General features: G+C 44.0%; 1 protein-coding gene across 1 annotated transcript; it reads right to left on the bottom strand.

Annotated features, from left to right (window-relative positions):
* On the bottom strand, positions 1–26,795 carry HPSE (heparanase). Its single transcript, XM_065404805.1, has 12 exons — positions 26,608–26,795; positions 21,637–21,782; positions 19,455–19,580; positions 18,610–18,783; positions 16,247–16,418; positions 15,175–15,222; positions 9,749–9,842; positions 8,971–9,077; positions 7,635–7,749; positions 4,447–4,565; positions 3,318–3,464; positions 1–2,366 (listed from the first exon to the last, which is right to left on the bottom strand). The coding sequence occupies exons 1-12, from the start codon at positions 26,793–26,795 to the stop codon at positions 2,207–2,209; spliced, it is 1,596 nt and encodes a 531-aa protein (XP_065260877.1). The 3' UTR covers positions 1–2,206.

Raw genomic sequence — 26,795 nt, 5'->3', positions numbered from 1 at the left:
TGTGATATAAATTACTTTATTAAAAATGTGCAAATATAAAAATGTCACAACATTAAAACAAACAGTGAGAGCTGTGTTTCCAGTTTTTAAACTGATATTCTAAAGAAAACCACAATTACCAAACTGTAATATAAATTTCATTAAAATATGCAAATATTAAAAAGTCACTACAAACAGGCTGTGTTGCTGGTTTTTAAGAATGGTTCTGTAAAGTATGTTGTCAGTCTAAAAAAAATTTTATTACTTGTTTTTCAAAACTAGACTGTTACAACTAAACTTTATAAACCTATTTTTTTTTTCATAATTTATGCTGTCTGTTTACTTCTTTCATTTGAATTTGGAGACTGAAAAGAGACTTGTCGGTCTTGCATTTGTTTATAGCCCATTTCACTTTTGGGCATGTATGTATTAGCACAATGGTGCACTTTTTGGGTTGCAAATACTGCAATGAAATATTTTAAGTTGAACACAAATTATCTGTTTTCATTGCAATTTTTAAACAAAATGTCATAACTATATTTCAGTGATTTGTATGTTTTTAAAGTAGTTGGGTTTTTAAAAAACAATCTAAATTTGGTTCCTTATTTACCCAATTGTGTCTCTTAAATCCTGAATAGGAAAAATACAGTCATGTGAAACCTTTTCCTGATATATCTCAAAATAAGCATTCACAGTTTGCATTGTAGCAGGTTGTATGTTTTAAGAAATTAGGTACAAACAAATATCAAAGGCAATAGCTGTGCTTTAAGTTATATTGCTATTTGGTGTTTTGAGATTTATTTATGAGAGAATAAATAGTTCCTGAGTAAAAGTATAGGAAGAATGCAGTAAGTTTAAGGGAGACGGAAAATTGGCTTTGAAAGGTTGCCAAGAGAAGAAGGCTCCAGCTGACATTTACCCCTGCTGGCCCAAAGAAAAGACGAAGAGGGCTCACAGTTCTGATTGGGAGAAATCAGCTGTCTCCTACAGCCATGTTAGTTATTCTGAGCATGATCCAAAGCCCAGTGAAGTTTTATCTCCGACTTCAATGGGCTTTGAGTCAGACCCTCTGTGCCTTCCCTACAGTTAGTGAAACTATCCAGCCTGATCATAATTCAGGCCCTTGGTAGTGACATGAGGGGACTTCACTGAGCATATTCACAGTTCCTCATGGAGTTGTTTAGAGGTAACTTCTTCCCAAAACTGATAACATTTGTGAGCCAGGGAAGCAGGTTAAAAGGAGATCATAGTTATCCTGAAAAATCAGTAAAGCAGAGTGAAAAGCTTTATCAGAGTGAAAAGCCACACCCCTGAGTGATGCAGTTATACTGACCTAACTCTCACTGGAGACAGCACTATGTCTACAGGCGTGCTTCTGGGGGAGGTGGAGTACCTACCTCAATGGGAGAAGCTCGCTTGTTGACATAGGTAGTGTCTTCACTAAGCACGACAGTGGCATAGCTGCACTTGTAAGTGTAGACAAGCCCTAAGTTTCTGCGTTTTTCCTCACTGTTTCCCTCCTTCCATTTAGATAATCCTTCCTTTATTCATCTTCCTTTTGCTTGTTTTCTCCATCCCTCGCCCCCAACATAACTAACAGTTAGAGTGCAGCTGGGCTTTGAACATCCCTTAATGCACAAAAAAAATCAGAAGCTCATTACCTGCAGTAACTAGTGGTAGCTTTCCCATGATTGTCTCCTGTTCTCCCATATTGTGTGAGCATTACAGGAACAGTGCGAGTAAAAACACGGGGGGGTGGTAATATATTTTTTTAAAAGCCCTCATGAACCTCATCTGCTCTCAGAAAAAAAAGGCTGCTATAACAATTGTGCTTAAATGTATATAACCTAGACCATGAGGAAATATCTAAGTCTTTGGCTGGCAGATCTGCAGACACAGTGTAATCAGCTCCTGTGACAGGAGTGTGCGGAATAGAGAAGGACTTGCTGCTAAGTGGACCACTGGGGGCCCAAGAGAGGAAGGAAGCAACTCCCCAAAACCTGGGGAAAATGTTCTTGCAGGTTTACATCAATATGGTTCATGTACACAGTACACAATATGCATTTATGCCCTCTCCTCCCCCAGCTTTTGCTGTTGCTGCCACTCCAGCAGATTTGCAGCAAGTTTGCCAGAGTTAATGCTTATTGCAAAAACGTGACCCCCAGTATCAAACCTGAGTTTTAGCTACAATGCGCCTGCAACCGTCCTGTGAGGATGTGTTCAATGTTTAAATGCAAGCAATAGCTTTTGCATATTTTATTACATAAAATCCATATGAGAAAGCTGGAAGGCCAAGAGTACTCCCGGGAGGGAGGGGTTTCTTAGTAAGTGCTGGCAGTGTTTTGTTATCCACCATCCTTAAGACATGACCATTCAACTGAACAGACCTGCATGGAGAGAGGTTGTTGGGTTAGTTATGTGTTGTGTGCACCACCTAACACAAAGCTCACTTGGTGTGACTGGAAGAAAGAAGGAAAGCACTGACATTAAGGCAGATTTAGGTTGCTTTAAGGTAGTTAAACCACTTTCCACCCCCATCCTTACAGACTTACAAGTGTACAGGATACTGGCAGCATGTCTACTAGATCTATTAAGCTGCCTGCAAGCTTCATGTATTTATGTACATGATAGATACACACACATTTATGTGGGGTAACTTTAAGGAATACTGAAAAGTAGAAGTTTTTGTTGTTGATAAACTGTTCACAATCACAAGTTGGGTGGAGAATGTACACTGAGAAACACAGATAAGCTTCTGTTTCTCTTGAAACTGTTAATACACCACTGACACCCAAAGAGGTGCACTCAGACCAGATGATCACAGTGGTCCTTTCTGACCTTAGAATCGAAGGATGCAGATCCTTACCATTTTATGTGTTAGCGATATTAATAGTAGGTGTTAAACACAGAGGGCCTGATTCTAATCTTAATAAAACCACTATAAATTAAGAGTAACTCCATTGAAATCACTGCAGTTACACCTGTGTTCAAAACCGGTCTGAGATGAGAATCAAGCCCAAAATACTGAACCTGGATACAGGCAGCCTTTTGATCAATACGTTTTTGTGACGTTCCATCACTCCCATGTTCCATATTAAATGCAGAAATAGAACATCAATAATAGTCATTACATGTCTGCAGAGCTACCATATCAATAACATTTATAAACAGTGCCTGGTTTTAGGAGCCCAAATGTTATAAGTAAGCACTTACAAAACACTAAAACATCAAAGTAATTCGTTTTTATCCTAAAAAATTGAAAATAGAGACCTGTTTTTATAGCTCATCTACATGATAGTGAGGGTACAAATTTACAATAAAAGAAAATGGATTCTCACCTGGAAAGTATGTGCTGTTCCCCATGAGGTAATAAAAGGTATTCATCTATATGCTTATTATATAAGTTATGGGGCAACTGCACGTGTTTGGTAACATTATAGAGGTTTAAAAGAAACAGAGTAACATCCCCTTCTTTGTACATTGGGCTGAAAGGGAAGAGAAAGGCACATTAACAATCACATATTAAAAATAAATTATAGTATTTGAAAGGAGCTGTATTCACAATTGGGCAGATCACGTTCCCTCTTCACCAGAACAATTATGGTTCCTCTGCCCCGGGAGAGGATGAATGGCAAAACTCCATTTGTGTGTGCCCCCAGCGCACCAAGAGCGATGAACAACATCCCAGAATACAGGGAGACACGGGATAGGCTGCTGGATCTGCAGCTATGTCTACACCACCAGCCTCAGTGCCTTAGCCACTAAGGGAGCAACATGGATGGCAAGGAGATGAGGTAAAAGGTTGCACCTGCAAGTATACTGTTCTCATTTCCTTAGAATTAGTTCTATGGAGGGTAAGAAGACTCCTTCCAGATCCCCTCACAAGAGGCAGGATATTGGACTGGATGGACCCAATGGTGGTGGTATTTTTTGTAGTACAGTAGCACCCAAAAGTACCAGCTGAGATAAGTGCCTAGCACAATGGGGCCCTTACACACACAGTGAGAAGAAGTCCCCGCCCCAGAGAGTTAGACCAAAGGGGTAGTGGGGAGAAAAAAAAATATCCCTATTTTACAGATGGGGAACTGAGGCACAGTGAAATTTGGTGACTTCCCAAAGTCACTCAGGATGTCTGAAGCAGAGCAAAGAATAAAACTCAGATTTCCTGAGTCCCAGCCCAGGGCTTTAACCACAACACCATCTATACCTTCTCACATAATTCACTATTGCAATTCCTATGGACCTAGTTGTTGAAAGTTTCATAAGAGACCCCTGAATGTTTTTCTAGAACTCCTCTCCCCATTCTACATGTTACACTGTGGAATTGCAGATGAATTGCGGGGCCTGCTCCAAAGCCCCCTTTAGCCTGTCAGAATGTTTCCATTGGTTACAATGGGCTCATTGTGCATTAAGGCCTCTGTTTTCACTGTATTCAGTTGTTCCTGGACGTTGTGTTTAAATGCTTACTTGTGGTTATTCGTGCAATGAAGGTACACTCGAAGCTTCTTCGGATCTGCTCCCTTCAGGCCAACTTTCAGTACCTTGGTGCCGACCAGTTTTTTGTACAGCAGAGAAAGCCAATAATCCTGTGTTGCATATAAAAACAAAACATTTTTCCATATGGCAAACAAGGTATTTTAGATAAGAGGGAAATTACACTCAGACACTAGACTACAATATCACCATGCTCTGTGTCAGGGGTGTCCAAAATGTTATCCTAACAAGGTCCCAATGATAACTAGCCAGGAGCTTGAGGGCTACATCCAATATACATGTACCAGGGCAGGCTGCAGCCTCTCATTTTTAATACCTAAGTGCAGACTCCTGAAACCACTAGATCCACCATCCAGTGATGGATATTGAGCCACGCTGGGCTCACAGTCTCCGGTGGCTGCACCTCCCACCCTCCATTAAATTGCAGAACTTGGCAAGTCACATACACGGTATGTTCTGATTGTACATTCACTCTGCTGCCACCATCAAGTTGTTGGGAGTGTGAATACTCTCAAATGCAGATGACATATAATGACTAAAAACCCGGTAACTGCATCTGCTAGTGCAGCTTAGAGCTAATGCAGTATATGGTGAGGCACTTTTTTGTTTAATTAAGAGAGTCCCTTTTCTGCGATCTTGGTGCTTTTCCTTTTAGTTTCTCTTTTGCAATGTCCTTCATATCAAATTTATTCAAATTCACAACAAATAATGTGACAAAGAAAAATCCTGTTATCGATTTGCTGAGTGTAGAAGGTACAGTTAGAGCTATTTTGCTCTCCTCTCTTCATCGGTGGATATAGGAGTCCTTCAAGTGGGAGATGCAGGTCTTGATCCTGCACAATGGTAAGCACCTTCTGCAGAGTGCTGAGCGGCCTAACCTTCAACTGAAATCAACAGGAGTTGAGCTACCCTCAGTACTTCACAGGGATGGACCCTCAATCAGCTCTAACCGTGCCTGCTTTGAACAGCTCACTCTTTTCCAATAAAGCGGTTTTATAAATATCAGGAGATCAATTCCGAACTCGTACAACCGAGAGAGTCAGGAGTAATGCCACTGAAGTCACTAATTATCCTAATGCAAAAATGCTGTGAGATCAGGATCAGGGCCCCATGTCTTTATATTGCTGCACTGTTCCTTTGTCTAACTTGGTTTGTTTTTTTTAAGAGGAGACAGCATACACTGCAACTCGCTTTCTGCTAGATTAGCTCTGTAGTTCTAACACCAGGGAAAACACGGACTTTAGATAAGCTTGGTAGATATGGCTTGGAAAACACATGGGGAAAAGACAAGTTCCATTTTAGCAGACTCGTTTCTTTCCCCATAACCATATGTATGAGGACCATGTGAAGGCTGACTGGTTCCAAAATAAGCCTGTTATTTTTAAATTTCCTCTGGATCATGAAAGATATTTGCCCTGCAGAATGAAGGCTGCTGTATAGAAAAAGATCTAAATTTTCAGATGAGTGATTCACCAGCAAACCCAGAAAACTGGCTTTATTTATAGTCATATACATTTCCCACTATCTACTCTAGATTAAGGAAAACAAGAAAGAACAAATACTAACTCTTAAATCCCCCCACAGCCCTGCCCCCGGGGGACATCTTACAATGAGCAGGATACATAAAACAGCATCATAGTTACATACACCAGTTTCCATTATAAGCCCTCTTTTCACGAATTTGTAGCAGCCACAACTTGGAAGCAGATCAAGTGTGGGGAAGGTAGGAAAGAAGGATGGGAACTGTTACTCCTCCCCATATCCATGTATAATTGCCATTAACACTAATGAGAGGTCTACACTCATAGAAAGAGTAGAACCTTTATAGTTAATCCAAATAAATCTGGCTCCCTATGTTATAAGGAAATGAAAAAGTGTATTGGTTTCTGTTGCTTTTTTGACTAACAGCTTTGTTCTTAAAAATAACATTCTTATGCTATTAGCTCATAACATAAATAACTAAGTTGAAACATCTCAAATCATTAACATTTGAAAATCATTTACCACTCAGAGAAACCCCCAAACCAAAGCATGGACTCCTCAGAAGACTTGGGAAAGTTTGTATCTAGATCAGAACATTGTGGCTCAGGTCTGTCTCTGCTGCTCAAGCACAGCTTGGCAAACAGGTCTGTCCTAAACAAAGGAATGTACGCTCTGCTTAATTTGCATTTAAATAGTAAACAGAGTCATCACGCAGGAAGGGAAACAAAGGAAGCTCAAACAGGTGAGAAAAAGCCAGCAGAGAACATCCTTCCACATTGACTTTTCGTCTCCCATGCTCAGCTGGAAATGTTTTTCAAGAGAGGGACTGAAACTATAAAAAGGAGGGACAAACACCCCAAGGCACCCCTCTCTCTTTCCCTGCTTATCGCATTCACTGTACCTGAATGGACAAAGGAAGTAATCGTTGGTCTCTGGGGGAGGGTTCCCGTCCCACAGTTTGGTCAGTCAGACTGCGGTAAGCATGTGGTGAGAAACATTGCTTGAATCTGATATAGTTTGTTAAATTAGGTGTTAGTCTTATCTTTATTTTTCTTGTAACCATTTCTGACTTTTATGCCTTATTACTTGTACTCACTTAAAATTTCTCTCTTTGTAGTTAATAAACTTGTTTTATTGGTTTATCTAATCCAGTGTGTTTAAATTGAAGTGGCTGAGTAACTCCATTTGGGGTGACAAGTTGCGTGCATATTATTCTCTTAAAGGAACAACCAACTTAATATAATTTGTACTGTCGAGGAGGGGGCTGGGCAGTGCAGAACGTACATTTCTGGGGGGAAATCGGAGGCTGGGGATGTGTTGGGGTCACCCTACAGTATAACCAAGGCTAGTGAGAGCCAGAGTGTAACCCAAGTGTGGCTGGCAGGCTGCAGTTACATATGGACACTCAGGGTGTGGCTTGCATGCTGGAAGGCTGATTGTGAGCGGCCCAGGTGGGAGCTACTTCAGCAAGGCATCGTAAGGCACCCAAGGCTGTAGGGCAGGGGTGACACACCTGCTCATTAGTCTAGATTGTACCTTGGTATGTCACAGGCACGTATATGTGAGTCTCTTCAGGGAGGTAAAAATAGCTGGCATCTCTCTCCACATCAGCTTTAACCAGAATACAAATAGATACAATATGTATGATTATTATTAAGGCAATGCTATTGTATACGCACAGGCAAAGGTTCAAAATTTGCATCCACCAGGTGATAGGTTCCTGCTCCATAGAACACTTGTCGCATCACCACATCAATACCCATTCTGGCTGACAGTCCTAATTTGTCCAACCACCTGCCAGAGAACAGGAGACAAAAAAAGAAAAAAACAGTAATGCAAATGTCGCCAAAATAAACAGGGAAAAAACTGCTCATCTAAACTATGTTACATGCCATCTCAGCTGCCTTGTACACGAAACAAGAATTAAAATCAAATGATAATCCTAAGCACAAAAAACCCATGAAACTAAATCAAAATACAGAAATGGCAGGAGCATCTCTGAAAATCCATTTCACATTCCATCTGACTAGCTGTCTGAGTCTACTGTGCTGTTTCCTTAAACTCTCTTGTCACCATCTTCGTCTTGAGTAAAGAGAAGCAGCCTATGGAGATGAAAAGGCTCAGCATGTGATTTTGTCCTGAACAGAAGCAGTAAGGTTCAGATGGAGCCTCACATGAAGAGGTCATTTTGTGCTCTAGTTTTTTGACTTTCATTTGTAAAAATAATTCTCTAGATTTTTTGGTTGCTAAAACATGAACCAGACGTGAACCAATGCAGTTATGTCTGCCTGAGTCTGCAGACTGACTGAAATTAACTTCTGAGAAAAGCGTAAACACTGTCCTTTCATTTCAATGAAGCGGTAATGTTGAAATCCAGTGGCAACAATTTAAACATCCATGTGGTGAGTTATTTCACTGTCGGCCAAAAGAAAGAAATACAGACAAACATATGGTGAAGATCTGCTCAGTCAGTCGCATCTCATTTTGGCATCACAAGTGGAGGGTGCGCCAGCTATGGATGAAGCTAGGGACAGTACCAGAACTTTTTTCCCAGTATGATTGCTGTTAGTATGCTAAGACCTGTAGTTTCGCTGGGCCACACCTCCAAACTTACACACGAAGCAGTGACCCTATAGAATGCTACAATGGTTGCACTGCGGTCTATAGGCCACACTTATTTTGGCCACCCTTTCTATACAGTGTTAAAAGTCAAGCAAACATTTTCCTGGCCAGCACTTAACATAAAATACCGTGTCTTGGCTAGATCCCTCACACAGGGAATGTTTTGGGATCAATGTTCTCTGTTCCTGGGGACTAACTGGCATGAGAGTGACCACCTCAGGTCTGCATGCAGAAGTGTTATGGGGCTCCAAAGAAAGCCAGTCCTATTCAGACAGGGGAATGTTGCTGACATGCTGGGCATTTAATGGTGGTCGTTTAACTGGAGGAGTTCCTGAAAAACCCAGAGCCCTACAGAAAAAAAGAGTAACTTTAAAGACATGCTGTTCTACTTACATAAAACCGGCAACATATGTATTAGACAGTCTGGGAGCTCCACCTCCATAGGCTGAACTTGTTTCTCCTAGCCACACCTTTTTACCAGGTACAGTTCCATCAACAATCTAGAGAATGTTGTGTCATTAGGATAAAGAGAGGAAAGTAAGTACATATATAGATCTGCCTAAATAGTCACAAATTATGCGCTTTAGAACAGATCTCTAGAGAGACCATACGACCTTCAGAGCCTCCTAATATGACCATATTTAATGAGGCAAGGCTCCATAAGAGTTCTGATGAACAGGAGTAGGGGAAAGAAAAAAGTTTTTTTTTAAACTCACATATATTAAATAATAGATTCCCAAATCTAAATTAATCAGGACCAGACTCTGCAACCCTTACTCACACACAGTATCTTACTATGTAAGTAGTCCTGTTGAAATCAGCAGGAGTACTCTGGGAATAAGGTACTACTTAGTGTGAGTAAAGGGGCTGAATCTGGCCATAAATTTAATCTCTGGGGCTATGATGGCATGAACAAATAACTATACATTCATTTTCATGGTTTATAATATGTTAAACCTTATGCTTAGTAGATACCAAGGCCTCATATTGAAATATCTTGAGATCAAATGTTGTTAGCATTGATGATATTTGTTATATTATTTACAATGAGTACGGCATCTAAATATTGAGATTCTTTAGATGTATTGCTAGCCAACAATTTCTATTCTGGTTCTTATACGCCCAGCATCATGGTAGCTGAGTGCACAGACAATTTAACATAACATTGTACCTGAAGAACATCTTTTACTGCTGTAATAAAGGTTTCCAGCACTTCAGGGCTCAAGAAATCCTCTCTGGTAGCGCTTCGTCCATTTACATAGTAACTGAAAAGTTAAGAGACATCCCAACCAAGCAAAAATAAATGACAGAGCCAAGGTTACAAAACATGATTTAAAGAACTTTGTTTCCTGATATAGTTATTCATCTCACTGCTGTCTGTTCTTACAGTTTTAACATCAATATTTTGCCCCTGCTATTCTTACACATGATTTCAAGCAGGGATAAGCTCAGCCAGTAAAAAACCGCTTTGCCTACTCTTGCCTGGGCACATATGCGAGTTGCTGGCCACCATCGACTAAATCAGTATAAATCATAAAATTGTGAACAGCCCAACTTTTTCAAATCAAGATTAAATGTTTACTGATAAATACACATGTATGGGGCCTTTATTGCTCCTTTACGATGTATAAGAGTGGTTTTCAACCTTTTTTCATTTGCAGACCCCTAAACATTTTTGAATGGAGCTGTGGACCCCTTTGGAAATCTTAGACATAGTCTGTAGCCCCCCAGGGATCCACGGGCCACAGGTTGAAAACCACTGATGTACAAAGATAAACAGAAAAAATACTGAGGTTGTTATTTACATTAGGTCTGTCATGTTCCAACTTCCCGCTTTTAGCTGGAGGACTTTGGCGGTAACATCCCCAAAGGCTACAGCTTTCCCTGTCATCAGCTGAAGGGGGCGAGGGATGTTAAGTCAGACTTGTCTTATGGGTTGGGAAAATCAACATCTCAGGTTTCAACCTGTTCTGGTGTTACCATTTCAGTCCTCCCCAAAATTGCTACGGCCATCCACCCACAAATGATAGTCAAAGCCTAATTGTAATGGAGAATCGGAAAAGAAAGTATATCTGTGTGCAAGTGGAGGGAGTGGAATAGAAAGAACTTTGAGATCTTCTTTATACATTTACATGGACATGCTTTTCTTCTTGCTTTGTGGTTCACCTTTGGAAGTATATGTAAAAAAATGCATAAATCTGTCCCCTACTTCACTTAGCTGCCAATCCTGAATTCAGCATAACTGTGTTTGACCTAAAAAAGCTGACATCAAAACCAGCTGGAAGCGTGCAGAGTGCTACAAGTGTTTTGAGGACATCACTGCTACAGGAAAACAGAAACTCAAACTCAAGATTTGGGCAGTAAAGAAATTGATTTTTAACCTGAGATCACAAAACTAACACTGCCTCTCTTACAAATGACGTCTCCCCATTCACACAGAACCTGAATGTCCTAAAATATTCCAGCAACACTCCCAACTGTAGATGAGTTCTGTATCAAAATCACTTTTCTACATTAGTTGCTGGCTCTATTATTAAGGTAGACTTGCTGCATATAGTGAAATATTATTTGTCTATCTAATTAACTTAGTGGGTTCATTTATGTAGAGTTGTATTAATTAGTTTCTTTATTTTACAAACCTTAATCAAAAAGTGTATTTTTAAAATTACATTACAGCTGTATAATATTATGTGATAATGACCTGGGATCTTGAACAATATAGATTCAAAGTCAGGAAAGCACCTCTATTCAGGAAAGCACTTAAGCATTTATTTACGTCCCATTTGTGACAAGGAGACCTAAGAACATGCTTAAAGTTATACATGTTCTTAAGTGCTTTCCTAAATTAGGGTCCTATTTTATAAAGCTTTGCCCATATATCAACACTTAAAAACAACATCACTAAAACACATACATGGGAACTGGCAATTCAGATAATATTTCTTTGATTTACACACTGGGTTGGGTCCCAAGGAGAGTTAAGACTATCAGAGGCACATTGTCAAACATGAATGGGAATTTAAGCGTGCAGCTGAAGCTGTATTACTGATAATTGCATGGGTAATTCTCAGAGTGGAAAAACTGAGTCTTTAACCTGAAGGGGTTTTCTTTGCACTAAACTTGAACAGGCACAGGGAACGAAGAAAAATGCAGAATGTAAAGCACCAACCCATGTTGCCTAAGGCTCCTGTTACCATCCCTATTTACACACTACACTGGTGGCATTAGTTTGCGCTCTTGGTGATGGTTTCTGGAATCTTCTCTAGACGAGTTTCTCTCTGAGTGGGCTGAATTCTCAGTCGCACTCACACAGCGCCACTGACTTCAGTGAGGCAAACTGGTGCAACAGAGAATATGGCTCAGTTCCAGCACAGATCTCCTACCTACTGGGATGTTTAAGATGGCTGATGACCACGAGGACAGTGAAGCGATAAGCTAATATGTGTGTGACGGGTTGGATCACAGAAACCCCCTTGGGAGCTGCCACCCAATGTGCAAAGACTACCCCTGCTTCTGTTTTCCCTGCCAGCTCAGGACTCCAGCACCCTGTCTTGCTGAGCCAGACACTCCAGTCTGCTCTAACAAAGACTCAGGGTCTGAATCACTTGCCCCAAAGCTGCAAGTTTACCTGAAAACAGCGTACAGTAGTGTGCTTGTCTTTAGCACTCAGATGCCCAACTCCCAATGGGGTCTAAACCCAAATAAATCCGTTTTACCCTGCATAAAGCTTATACAGAGTAAACTCATAAATTGTTCGCCCTCTATAACACTGATAGAGAGATATGCACAGTTGTTTGCTCCCCCAGGTATTAATACATACTCTGAGTAAATTACTAAATAAAAAGTGATTTTATTAAATACAGACAGTAGGATTTAAGTGGTTCCAAGTAGTAACAGACAGAACAAAGTAAGTCACAAGCAAAATAAAATAAAATGCGCAAATCTATGCCTAATCAAACTGAATACAGATCATCTCACCCTCAGAGATGCTTCAGTAAGTTTTTCTCAGACTGGACACCTTCCAGGCCTGGGCACAATTCTTTCCCCTGGTACAGCTCTTGTTGCAGCTCAGGTGATAGCTAGGGGGTTCTTCATGATGGCTCCTCTCCCTCTCTGTTCTCTTCCACCCCTTTATATATCTTTTGCATAAGGCGGGAACCCTTTGTCCCTCTGGGTTTCCACACCCCCCCCCCCCGCCCCTCACTGGAAAAGCACCAGGTTAAAGATGGATTCCAGTTCAGGTGACATGATCACATGTCACTGCAAGACTTCATTACTCACTTGCCAGCACACACACATACAGGGAGACTCACAGGTAAACAGCCATCTGCAGACAATGGGAGTCATCAAGATTCCAAACCATCATTAATGGCTCACACTTTACATAATTACAATAGGCCCTCAGAGTTGCATTTTATATTTCTAGTTTTAGATACAAGAGTGGTACATTTCTACAAATAGGATGATCACACTCAGTAGATTATGAGCTTTGTAATGATACCTTACAAGAGACCTTTTGCACAAAGCATATCCCATTTGCATTATAGTCACTTATTATCAAATTTTTTATAAAACTATCCCAGTTACATTATATTCACTTATTATCATGTTTTTATAAAACCATGTAGACTGCACAACGTCACAATGTGCTCCTTTTGTGGCAAGGGAGGGCAGGCCAATTTGACTTGGTCACTAGGGCTCACTGTCTCTAATGACAGACCTCCCAGCTATTGTGTGTGATAGTCTCTGAGAGAACTCAACCCCCAAGCCTCTCCAGAGCCTCAGCAACAGCTGGACAGGAGCATCCTTCAGCACCCCAGGGGACTCCAACTCATAGGCCACAACAGTATTGACATGGGTCTTATCCTCAGGGATATGGCTCTCCCCCTTCCTCTCTCTTTCAGACTTATTGTCTCTACTAGCCAAAGCCTGTGTGGCAGCCAAGGGGCAGCTGGATCATGCTTCCACTTGGGCAACAGATAACCTTCCTTGAATTGCAAATGGTGTTTTTGCAAGGAACAGCATCCATCTCTAACGCTCCTCTCTCAATTGTTAAGTGATTTGCATAATTAGTTACGCTGTGGCATTACTCTCATTTCTGACATGGCTGTTTCATCTGGGACAGTTCCTTGTGCTGTTTAGAGTGAACTATTAGCTACAAAGTGCAAATTACTAATCAAGAGTGAGTAAGCCTCTCTCCTTCTCCTTTATGCCAACCAAGTCCCGCTCACCTCCCAGTAGGAAAGTCTATTCGGTTACAAGTTCTGTAGCATTTGTGGAGCTTTGAGATAACCTGGGCTGCTGCTCAGTCTGCATATGTCAGCGGCTGTGCCTGTCCAAATGCTACATATGCAAAAGCCCACCGGACCTTGTCTGTTGGAACAATACCCTTTCCTGGTCAGAAAAACTGCTTAACTCCCTGCATTGCTTTGAAAAATGTACCTGCTAGGACTTCTTTGCTCCATCTTAACACGATGGAAGTATCTCTTTTGTGATCATTGCTCACATAGGCTTAGTAATCACACGGAGCCCTGTACACAGCCACAGGAAATAGACTCTTGGCTATCCTTACATTATGAAATGCTCAGGAATACCACTACATCTTTCCACCTTTATTGGAGCTGCATAGCCACTGATCGTCAGTGATATGGGGACCTGGAAAGGATGGTAAAACTGGTGCGCTAAGAGGCCTGTTAGATAATCCTAACATTTTAAAAATCTCTTCTCTTCATGTATACTGTTTATTCAGAACAGGGAAAGGAGAGGTAAAATCATGGGGGAAACTCCATGCATGGCATTGGAGGAGTCCTGGGATACATCAGCATGGTGGGAAGGAGAAGAAATAGACTGGCATTTTGGAAAGAGACACAAAACTTCCATGCAGGAATTGTCAAAAGTCTAGTACCATACAGAATCCTCATCAACACCTAATAAACCAACCTTATAAAAAATAAGAAAAAAAGTCACAATCTGTGTTTACAAATGCTGCCAATTAAATCCTTCACTGATATTTTAGCACTAATAATTCACCTCCAACTACGTGCCACCCTCCCTTTTCACATGCAAAGCCAAGAGACTTGCAGAATAACATTGTTGCAATAAGCTGTATTGCTGAATCATTTTGAAATATGAGAACCTTTAGATTAGTCAGTCTTTAAGGTCTGATCCTGAAAAACATGCTTACTACCATGATAACCCCCCACGTTCGGTTGGGTTGCAAGGTAGGGCCCTACATGATTTCTTTTGTTGTTCTTTTTATTAAAAGTAGGATATTGTTAACTCAGGGTTGGTGTAACATCATGCTGCCAGGTAAGTCACCGGGAGTGGGGACTGAACCTGAGTCTTTTGTTTCTAGGAGCTTGTGGCTCTACTGCATGAGTTAAGACCCCACTTTGTATGCAAATTCATCCACCTCTCTCTGTGACCTACCCACCACTCTACGGGGACAGAGTTCCACAATGAGTGGTTGTGTGTGTGAACAGCTGTTTCAACTGATGTTTTTCTACTTTCACCATCACGGTATTTAAAATCAAGAATGTTTCACAAAAATCTGTATCTATTAATACTATAGCAATTAAATAGATACTTAATACTTACTGATGCCAGGTAACAGAATCAATTACTTTCCCTCCTGATTTCAGGAAGCTGTCAACAAACAAAAAGAACTCCATTATTTTGTGAGGCTATGAGCACAAAACTAATCCTGCCTCTGAGAATGACTAGCTGAGTGATCTTGAGCAAGTCACTCAACCTTTCTGAGCCTCAGTTTACCTCATCTATAAAATGGGGTTAGTAGCATTTACCTACACCAGTGGACTGTTGAAGGTTATTTAATGTTTGTGCAGTACTTTGAGATTCTCACATGCAAGACACTAGTTAAAACTTTTATTTAAACAAGATTTAGCGACTACAGCAGAAGTGGATTTGGGGCTTTTTGACTGGTATCAGACAGATGTATAAAAACCTAAAGCACAAGCTTTCCATTATATCAAATGCTGCAATCTCAGTGATGCATCATGTGTTTTAGACACCCTAACCTACATTTAAAAAATATTCATAATACCCTGCCCTACCTTCCTCCTTCCCTTGAGTTTGTTTCTAAAATTTGTTGTATGTATTATACTCAATTTATGCCACTTATTTCTGGTAATATTTTACAGTACATTAGATGTACTGAAAAATATTTTGCAAAAATAATGAATAATAAAGCGGTAAGAGACTGACACAGCATTTGTTATTAAATCATTGCTGAAAGGTGGGGACTCACTTTTCTGGTGCTGACTGAAAAGTGTGTGGATTAGTGAGTTTCTGTCACCCTTAAGGGCCAGAGCTTCTGCCATAAATCAGAGTAGCTCCATTTACATCAGTAGAACTGAACCAATTTACACCAGCTGGGATTTAGCCCTTACTCGCTGGCAATGCAGTTATGATTTTAATCAGACTCCGACAGGCAGACAGTTGTTGGCTCTAGTTTTCCATAAAACTAAAACAGAATTAGTTCTCAATCAAATCTAATGTTTCAATATCCTAACACCTTAGGCATGTTCCAACTATGGAATCCTCAGACCCCTTAAATTCTCAGTCCTCTCTCCCATACACATCTGCATTCTACGCTCAGCGTACTACCTTTTCTTATCAAGCCTGTGATGGCAGGTTTCTGCTTGGTTACCTCTTCAACAACTTCTGAGTTTTTTTCCGTGGTTGACCAACATCAGGGCCATAAAGTTTTGAATTCTTGTAACTGCTGTAGTTTCTCAGAAGGTGATACAGATGAATAAAGTCTTGCCCAAGTTGGGAACCATCAATATAGATGCCAGACTTCTTCCTGAAACTGTTTGGCTCTGAAAGAAACAAACATATACACACAGACTGTTCCTCAGTAACGTTCCAGAACAAACATATGACTCATTCAAAATGTGCACAGCAGTAATAACCAACCAACTTACAGAAAGTTAACTACACAGTTGGGCAGTAAATAAGCTATGAAATAAGAGACGGGAGAGACTATTACATCTACGGGAGGGCGTGGCCTCCCAGGAAAGGATTGTTCCATATAGTATGTTTTCCAGACCTCTATCCAAATTAGTTTGAATAAGTAATGATGATGATATTCTGCATCTCTGTAGCACCTTTCATCTGAGGATGCCAAAGCACTTTACAAACAGTGAATTGATTTAAAACAATTCAAGCAGTAGGTCTTCCACTGCTTCTCTTAGTCATAATTGAGATCTCACCCTTTCCCCCATAAACCACGCCCTTATTTGGATTTTTATCAAACAGAGCCGTTCCTGAAAATTTTTCATTGTAGAAATTAATGGCCATTGCCATGTGGTAGTAAATATTTCCAGTCTTACCTTGCTCTCTCCCATTTCCTGGCCTGCTACGCCTCTCTTCTCAGCCCCAGAGACCCTCCCCACAACTTCTGTTATCAGAGACTTCTTTTGCTGTGTATATCACTACTTGTCTCCCTCTTGTCACCTGAATCCAGAGTCTCTTTCTCCTGTTCCTTCCTAGTATAGCCTACTGCTAGTCAACCCATTCCCAAACCTCATATACAAATGCTTTTTCTCTCTACTGCATTACCAGAAATCCCCTCCCACTTAGCCAGTGCCCCCTGGTCACTGTCGCGGACACCCTGCTTTTCCTGACCCCAGCACTGCTCCCTGTAATTTGCTTTCTCCCACTGTGGCTCCCTAATGGATTGCAGTTATTGATGTTCAGGATAAGAACATAAGTGCTGCTATCCTGGGTCAGACCAATGGTCTATCTAGCCCAGTATCCTGTCTCCAACAATGGCCAGTACCATTATGGATCTATATGGCTCCAACTGCCACAAAGTATTACCTGGATATCCCAAAATTGTGATTCATCCCATCTCTAGTTGTGGAACAATCTGACAACTATTAACATTCCAGTTTTATGGATCAGTTCAGAAAACAGTGTGAGATGCAGGCACAAAAATCTGCCATTGTTTGACAGGGTTTCTGCAGCCAAGAGTTTTCTGCAATTTTGCAGCAGTGGAATGTACAAAATACTGTGGCCTCTTTTTCGATCCAAGCAGCTACTCAAGGTTCAGGGTCCTGGGGATGTTCCAGTTGTGAGCAGAAATTGGTGAGTGGGGTATTTTCTTTGATGCAATCTTGTTTATTTACAAGGAACATATAAAGTCCTGCTTCTCCGAATGCAGGAGGAACCAAGAACAAAAGGAGCAGTGTCTTCGCTTACAGCCCCCGGCCTCTTTACCCATCAGACTCAAAAGCCTTCTCTCTAGCTTTCGCTAGGGTCACACTGTGCTCACCGGCTACAGCTTGGTTTTCTTGCTTTTTGCCTCTGCCTCCCTCTCTGTTCTGTCCTCAGTTTCTGTGAATTCCCCCTTCCCTCAAACACACACCCCTACCCAAAAGCACTCGGGTCTGGTCTACACTACAGAGTTAGGTCGACCCAAGACATCTTATGTCGACCTAACTATGGAAGCGTCTACACTTAAATTTTGCTCCTACCGACGTAACTGCCCCGCTACGCCAACTTCACTCTACCTCCAAGAGCAACATACAGTCAAGGTCAATGTAGTTAGGTCGACGCAGTGTCAGTGTAGACACTGCATTGCTTATGTCGACTGTTACTGGCTTTCAGGAGTCATTGCACAATGCCCCACACTGACAATACAATCGATACAAGTGCTCCTGGTGAGGACGTGCACCTCTGACACAAGGAGCAAAGCACAGACACGCACAAGCGATGTAATTACTGCAGTGGCGGTCTGCCAACGTAAGCTAGGTTGACTTAATTTTGTAATGTAGACATGGCCTCAGTCCAAACTCCCAGGCAGGTTCACAACCTCTTTGTGTCTCAGGTGAAGGGGGCTTCTGATTAACTCTTCCTTGTGTTAAATGCTGGGCGAGCTCACATCCAATCTCAGAGATTTGTGATCGATTTAGTCACCAGTACGTCTCAGCAGAACAATATCTACTATGACTACTCTAACACTAATACACACTAACACACACACCACCTCTCACACTCTGCACTTACCATTCCCAAGTTCCCAAGACATGTTGTAATGTTGGGAAGCACAATAATCCAAGAGCAACTGAGCATTTGAACTATCCCACTGCAAGCCACGTTTTCGAAGTAAGGCATTAAGGCCAAAGATCAGATCCAGCTTTGAACACTTTGCAAAGCTATACAGAATGTCCACTGTACTTTCTGTAAGAAGAAAGAAGGGGGGGAAATGAATTATTTTCTTCAAAGTTCTGAAGTGCCAATTGACTTAGAACAAATATACAGACTACTCATTGGTGATGATTTGTTTCATTAGTGCTGAAGATGTATGTAGCATATACAGCCCCACTGATTTTACAATCTCAAGGCCTTATCCTGTAAGATTCTGAGCATCCTCTCAACTCCCACTGCAACTGACAAAATATTAAATCCGAAAACAGATACTAGTGGCAACATTTTCAGTCACACCTCAGTGGCAAACTTTCAAATTTGTTGTAGCCACGTTGGGCCCTGGATACTAGAGAGACAAGGTGGGCGAGGTAATACCTTTTATTGGACCACCTCTGTTGGTGAAAGAGAGAAACTTTCAAGCTTACATAGAGCTCCAGACCTGAAGGAGAGTTCTGTGTGGCTCGAAAGCTTGTCTCTCTCACCAACGGAAGTTGGTCCAATAAAAGGTATTACCTCACTCACCTTGTCTATTTAAACTTTCAAAGGCATTTAGGAGCCCAATAGTCAAAGTCTCTTTTGAAAATGGGACTTATGTGCTTTTGAAAATTTTGCCCTAGAACTCAAATAGGTTTGCAACCTCCCAATTGCAAGTCACAGCACAAGAGTGACCTTCTAATTAACAGGTATTGTCACAAACATCTTACTTGTAATGGTGGTGTTTTTGTATTTTTTCCAGTATTGTTCCTTAAGGAGTATCTTCTCCTGGATGGGCCACTGAGATAGCAGTAGCCCCTCCACAGCAGTAGGAATAGATCTTACTCCACAAATACCTGTAGGCCAAAAAACCCCAGAACATGTCATAATAATAAACTTTTCATAGTATTGTGCTTAGGTTACAATAAATGGAGGATTGTATTCCACATAAAGAAACATAGTTACGATTGTACAGAGCTGCTCATTCATGCATTTCTGTAGGCTGAATCCTCCTGCTGAGTTCAATACATTAAACGTTAGAAAGGAGAATGATTGGGTTGATATTTCCACCTTCTAAAATCAAATACAGCCAGGTGTCTTTTCAACATCTAAAAATATTTAGCATTTACAGTGAGGACACTCACCGTGTTTCTACTGGTTTTAAGATTTTTGCCAGTTCTAATGAAAGTATTCCCATTACAGGAATGCACTTAAATATGTGCAAAGCACATCTTTTCTTTAAAACATTTAGAGTGGGGACCAACTGACTGTGTTGTAATATGGTGAGATTGGATTATGGGTGGCTATAATTTGGTACATTGTTTGGTTATTACTGGAGGCAGTTCTCTGAGTTATCATGCTAATGTCTTTAAATCTTGTATGCAAAGCAACTAGACAGACAATGTACCATTTGAGTAAAGAACCACCGTGCAGAAAGATGGCAAGGTCAGCAGCTCTCATTGTACAAAACAGGAAAAACCCATTTCCTGGTTGATGCCGTGAGAACTGCTGATCTCATTACAAGAGTGGTGAGACAAAGGTCTTGGCAGAAGTTCTGGAAATGTTAAGTTTGTTCTTCAGGCAATATTTAAAAAAAAAAAAATGACTGAACCCATAAACCACACACCAACACTGTCGGACAGTAAACCGAGGAGGATGTACGTTCATAAGCCCTGCAAGAGAGCAGGACAAAGTACAGGAAATATTTCAGTTTAACACCACCCACTAGTACCACTGGACAGATTGCTTTGTCAAGGTTTTTCATCAGTGAACCCAACTTTAGAAGGGTATAAATTCTCAGTGAAATTCATCAGATGCTAAAACTTGGCATACGCAAGCCATCTGTCTAGAAGCAAAGTGTGGGATTTTTTAAAAAAAACCCTATCCACGCTATTTAAATATAAGGGTGGGATTTTCTAGAGCATTCAATGTTATCCTTACTCTGCTCCCCTTAAAGTTAATGGGAGTAAACCATGGAACATATAGTGAGTCACTGCCCCCTAAGATCCTTCCCCAGAGGGACAGCCTTGGTTCATTCCATGTCACTGGAAGCTGACAGAGTGGATGACAAACCTGGACACATATCTTTAAAGTTGCTTTTCAAGTTGCCCTAAGAAAGAAGAAAACCATTGTCTTCAATGAGAGTGGAAATAAGCCAAAACTGAGTGCTTTTGCAAATCCCCCGCAAGGAGGTAAAGCAGAATAATCTCCTCCCTTCCACCTAATTATTTTTGTCAGTTAGTGCTTTATTTTTAGGATGTAGCTGCAATTTCCCAGCTCCTATTGGTGAAAGCAGAGGCTAGGAACGCTGTTCTGATGGAACAGCAACCCAGTAGAAAGGTAGATTTCCCAATTGTTAGGTGGGGATTCTGCCTGTAAAGTGACCGGTTTTCCACCCTGCATCTCAATTGTCATCATTTGTTTTTTGTACTCTGGTACCAGTCAGAATGCGCTAGGCTCTGATCACACAAACAGGCCCTGCCAGAGCTCATAATGTAAAGAAACACAAAGAGCCAGCTGATGGGGAAAGGGAGACCGGCAGACTGTGAAGTACTGGGGCAGTGGTAAGAGAAGAGACAGAGCAGAATGGAAGGGATAGGAGGGAAGATGCTTCTAAAGACCCATGCAGAGAAGAATCTTCTAAACAGCCCTGGGCCACTAAGTTGGAGGTTTCACTTAGTGGTACCTCTAGGGCAGGCTCCACTCACCTGTGCTTTCCTCTCCCAGCAGCTAGGAGCTAGTCCTGCAGGACATGGGACATGCCTGTCAACCTCAGGCGAGTCTACTGACATGTAAGCATGGACTGGAATGCTTTGCCCTGTATTTACTGTATCTGCAGCATGCTTTAAAGCACATTTTAATTAACTTAAATCAAAGACATGTTCATGGTTAACATGTTGCCATCTGTTTTACCTTGATTCACCTGTGGTTCCCAAAAGTCTCTCTCTTCTAAAGTTGAATCCTTCTCTGGATTGAAGATCAGGAAGTCAGTTCTGGTGCCACCAAATCTCAAGAAGCCTGGAGACAAACCTCTGGCTAAGGTGCGCAGTTTGGGAGAGCTGGGGAAGGGAGTATTGAGAAATGGAACAAACATCTTCATCACAGTCAAGCTGACCATAATTAGTTGCAGAGATGGGTCTGAACATCATAAACATTCAAATCCAGATGCAAATTTTGCTGAATGTGGCCTCAGAGGGTGTGGGGATTGCAGGAATTCCCCTCCCTTTCCTCTCTTTATACCTCCCCTTAACCATGTCACTCTTTGCCTCCTATTACACCCAGGGGCTGAGTGTGTTACCTCCAGCACTCCCAGATCCATACTTCAATCCCCTGCATCATATAGCAGGGCTGCCACTAGATCATAGGATTGGCAGATTTCTGACTAAGTGATTTTGTAGGTCAGGCAGCTGCTCTCCAGGGAAAGTCCTCACTTCTGATGAAAATGGTCAATGATACGACTGGGAGTATCCTTTGCAAATGAAGGGTTTTTTCTATGTTTTGTTGTGGTTTTCCCCACCTTCCCTCTCCAAAAATTCCAACCATTGGAAGTGATGACAGAGCTTTAATGTCATGTTTGAATGCTGGGGGGATAGATGTACCCATATTTAATTTGTTCTGCCCCTGCTTCTCTCTTTCTGAAATGAGGAAACATTGTAACCAGCAGTTTGGAGTACACCAGGGCCTTACCTACATAAGAAAGTTGCACTGGTTTAACTTAAAATTGGTTTTAAATTTTGATTCCTAATTGACCTAAGCAACACTGAATCCAATCACTCTTAAACCAAAAACAGAGTCCACATAGGGGCTAGCATCAATTTAACGTAACAGATTAAAAAACCTATTTAAATTAAACTGGTCTACACACAGAGATTGCGCAAGTTCTCAGCTGGAGTAATGTGCAGGGAACATGCTCCGTGAGCCCAGCCACTGCAAAGGAAGAGACCAGACTGCCCCTCTTCAGTCTGACCTTGCGGCAGAGACAACAAAGTTGTACTTCACCGATGTTATCTCTGTTATGGAACAACTGTGCAGGAGATTATCAGCCACCAATTACTTCCTCTTTGTGGCAGAGCCTGAATCATGAACTCTGATTAGACGTTTTTCATTCCACTTTCACTTTGCTGTTGAATGTCAGAGAGGTTAGAAGTGCACTAGGCAGGTTGAAGATACCTTCCCTTTCCCCCCCCCCCCCCACTTGCTGCTGGGTGCATTGTCAGTAGAAAAAGGGTGACTGCATGAGCAAGTGGCTCCAGGCCAGGGGTGGGCAAACTACGGCCCGCAGGCTGGATCCAACCCGCCAGCCATTTTAAGCCAGCCCTCGAGCTCCCGCTGGGGAGCAGGGTCTGGGGCTTGCCCCGCTCCAGCTGGGGAGCAGGGTCGGGGGCCGCTCCATGCAGCTCCCAGAAGCAGTGGCATGGTCCCCACTCCGGCTTCTATGTGTAGGGCAGCAGCAGGGCCGGCTCCAGGGTTTTGGCTGCCCCAAGCAGCCAAACAAAACAAAACAAAAAGCTGCGATCGCGATCTGTGGCGGCAATTCAGCGGGAGGTCCTTCGCGCCGAGCAGGAGTGAGGGACCGTCCGCCGAATTGCAGCCGAACAGCTGGACGTGCCGCCCCTCTCAGAAGTGGCCGCCCCAAGCACCTGCTTGGTAAGCTGGTGCCTGGAGCCGGCCCTGGGCAGCAGGGCCATCCTTACCCATATGCAAACTACGCAGCTGTGTAGGGCACCAGGAAATTTGGGGCACCAAATTGCCCTAAATTTCCTGGTGCCCTATGCAGCTGCCTGCTGCTCCTGCCGCCAGCCCAGTCCCCCGGCCAGCTGAGCCGGCCAGGAAAGCTGCCCCCACTCCCGCCCACTCCACCCCTTCCCCATAGCCTCCGCCCCTACCCCACCTCTTCCCCAAAGCAACCCCCCACCTCCACTCCACCCCTTCCCCTGAGCTATGTCCCAGGGGACTGCAGCAGGGGTTGGGCGTGCCCTGCAATCACCGGGCGGCGGAGCGACCCGGCCCCAGCCCGCTCCACCAGCTCCTAGCCACGCCGCCGGTGAGTGCTGGGGGCGGTTCCCCCCGGCCCCCCAAGGCTGGGAGCCAGGGGAGCAGAGCAGAGTGGGCTGGGTCTGGGTCACTCCACTTCCCGCCACCCGGTGAGTGCGGGGTCGGGCCCACCCTGCAATCACCGGGCGGCAGGAAGTGGAGTTTCCCCACTGCCCCCCAAGCCTGCTCCTGCCCCCCACAGACCTTGGGTGCAGGCCGCCCCCAAGGCCTGGGGATGCCACCCTCCGTGGAGGCCTGGGGTCAGCCTCCTCCCCCACAGGGGGGCTGCGTAGGGCACCACAATGTCTAGGGACAGCCCTGAGGGGCAGCCAGGGGTCTCCGCTCTGCACTCTACCCCCGCAGCTCCCATTGGCTGGAAACTGCAGCCAATGGGAGCTGCAGGGGCGGTGCCTGCAGACGGGGCAGCGCGCAGAGCTGCCTGGCCACGGCTCCATGTAGGAGCTGGAGTGGGGACATGCCACTGCTTCCGGGAGCTGCTTGACGTAAATTCCGCCCAGAGCCTGCACCCCTGAGCCTCCCCCGTGCCCCACCCCCTGCCCCAGCCCTGATCTCGCCCTCCGAACCCCTTGATCCCAACCCAGAACACCCTCCGGCACCCCAAGCCCCTCAGCCCCACCCCAGAGCCCACACCCCCAGCTGGAGTCTGCACCCCTTCCCACACCCCAATCCCCTGTCCCAGCCCTAATCCCCCTCCCACCTTCCAAACCCCTCAGTCCTAGCCCAGAGCACCCTCCTATGCCCAAACTCCTCATCTCCAGCCCCACCCCAGAGCCCTCACCCGCTCCTGCACCCCAACCCCAATTTCATGAGCGTTCATGGCCTGCCATACAATTTCCATACCCAGATGTGGCCCTCGGGCCAAAAAGTTTGCCCATCCCTGCTCCAGGGTCTTATTCCCAGAGCTCAGGCAGTGGAAGAGAAGGGCAGATTTTCTTTGTGGCTAGCTAGAAGGAAGACTCCCACATGATGGGAGACCATCTCCAATAGCCAAGCAACAGGAGGGATCCCCAAAAATGGCAAGGCCCAAGCCGAGAGAGAAGAAAGTGTTTAACAAGTCAAACATTAACACATTAATCCTCAACACCCCTGTGAGATGAAGGTAAAACTGAGACCTGGCAAATGAAAATGCAATGGAGGGGCCAGGAAAAAAGAAAAGAAAAAGAAAGATGAGTGAGGCAGGGTGAGGGGAGACAGGAATGGGGACTAAGAGTTAGGGGATGTAGAGAACAGAAGTGAGACAAGCAGGATGAAAGCAGCTGCAGGAAAGAGCTAGTCAAAAGATGAGGAAAGAGATAAAAGGGATAGAAAACAGGTGGTAAAAAAGGAAAGATTTGTGGACACAGAAGAAGTGGGGGGGGGGGCAGGAGAGACATGGAGAATCAAAACAGAAAGGAAACAGGAGAGAGGAAAAACTCTGGAGAAGATTAAACATGGGTTGGTTTATTCACTGTATTTCCTTAGAAGGGCTGCGTGGCTGAGGGAGGACTGCATTTTCCAGCAGGTGCAGATTCAGCCTCGGGCAATGACAGAGCCTCCTCCACTTGTTTCACTCCACTTTAAACAAAAGACATAAGTGGGAGGAGAGTCCAAAGCTGCACCAGGATTGGGAGATCAGCTCACTTCATGACCCTGCCTGCTCAGTGGAGGAGCTAGAAGGCTGTGAGTTCAGGAGCCCCTCGATCATTGGAAGACTCTGCTTCCTCCGTGTTGTGGTGTTTGGCCCCCATCTGACCTTTGGTAGCTCCTCTCCTGAGATTACACCTGTGCTCCTGTCAGTGCACCTCAGCCCTACCTTTTTCTCTGCTGAGTTCTCATGCTCTATTTAATTCAGTTAAAAAAAATCCTGTGGATTTTGTGCTGATGAAAGCTGTTGCAGTTACAGCCCTGCAGAACAAAGCACCTTGTTTATCCTCAAAACAAGTACAGCGTGGGCAGCTGTCCTGTGAACTCCCTCCACCCTCTGCTCCTGCCAATGGGTATGTCTACACTGCAACACCACACCCATAACTGGCCCGTGTCAGCTGACTCGGGCTCATGGGGTTCAGGCTGGGAGGCTATAAAATTGCAGGATAGATGTCCTGGCCCAGAAGACCCCATAAGGGTCTTGGTATAAAGAGTTTAGTATAAAGAGCGGAGCCTGAACTGACGTAGGGCCTTCGTCCTTCTTTTTCATTCAGCAAGTGGAGAGGATTTCCTGTCCCAGGGCACCCCAAGCCTTGCGGAAGGGTTGGAAAGACTTTAGGCTAGTAGGGCCCTACAGGTGACCTCTGCTAAGCTTTTAGCAGGTAGGTAGGAACCTCTGTTGTTTTTTACATGTTTCCTCTGGAATGTTATTACATTAGGAATAAAGGTGCTTGCTTAGAGGGAGGTGGGTGGTAGCTGGGGACTGCTGACACCCTGCTGTTCCTAGCCCTGGGAGAGAAAGCAAAGCACAGGCACTGGCCATTGGGCAGACTGGGGCTACCACAGGGGAAGGCAGGGAGCTGGGCAGTCTGTAAGTCTCTGGCTGCAGAGAGCGGGGCAGGGTCCCCTAGACACCTGGCTGGGACTCCCTGGAGTGAGTGTGTGTGGGGGGGGGGGGAGACACGGGACTGGCAGGACTTGGGAGGCTGTTTGGCCCCGGGGTCGGGGGGGGGGGGGGGGGGGACGACTCTAGCGACCCTCTGAGTTCGCCAAGCTGGCGGCTGCAGCACTTAAGGGGAGGGTCACACCCCCCCCCCCAGCTAGCCCCGTCTTTTAACAGAGGGGGAGGAAATCGCTACTCCTCTCTGGGAGGCAGCCGCGGGGTGAGCCGGGGGGTGGGGGGCGCGGGGCGAGCCGGTCACTTACCCCAGGATGGGGATGAACCTGGGGTCCGCGGCCAGGTTGGCATCGATGGTGAGGGAGAGGAAAGCCGGGCTCACCTCCCGCGCCGGCTGGCCGCGCAGCTCGGCGCTCAGCACCGCCACCGCCGAGCCCGCCCCCACTGCCGCCCCGGCCAGCAGCAGCAGCCCCCAGAGCACCAGCCGCTGCAGCAT

This window comes from Emys orbicularis, chromosome 5, assembly GCF_028017835.1.
Source record: "Emys orbicularis isolate rEmyOrb1 chromosome 5, rEmyOrb1.hap1, whole genome shotgun sequence".
NCBI lineage: Eukaryota > Metazoa > Chordata > Testudines > Emydidae > Emys > Emys orbicularis.
The sequence above is the reverse complement of the archived record's forward strand: the minus strand, read 5'-3'. Positions and strand labels throughout refer to the sequence as shown.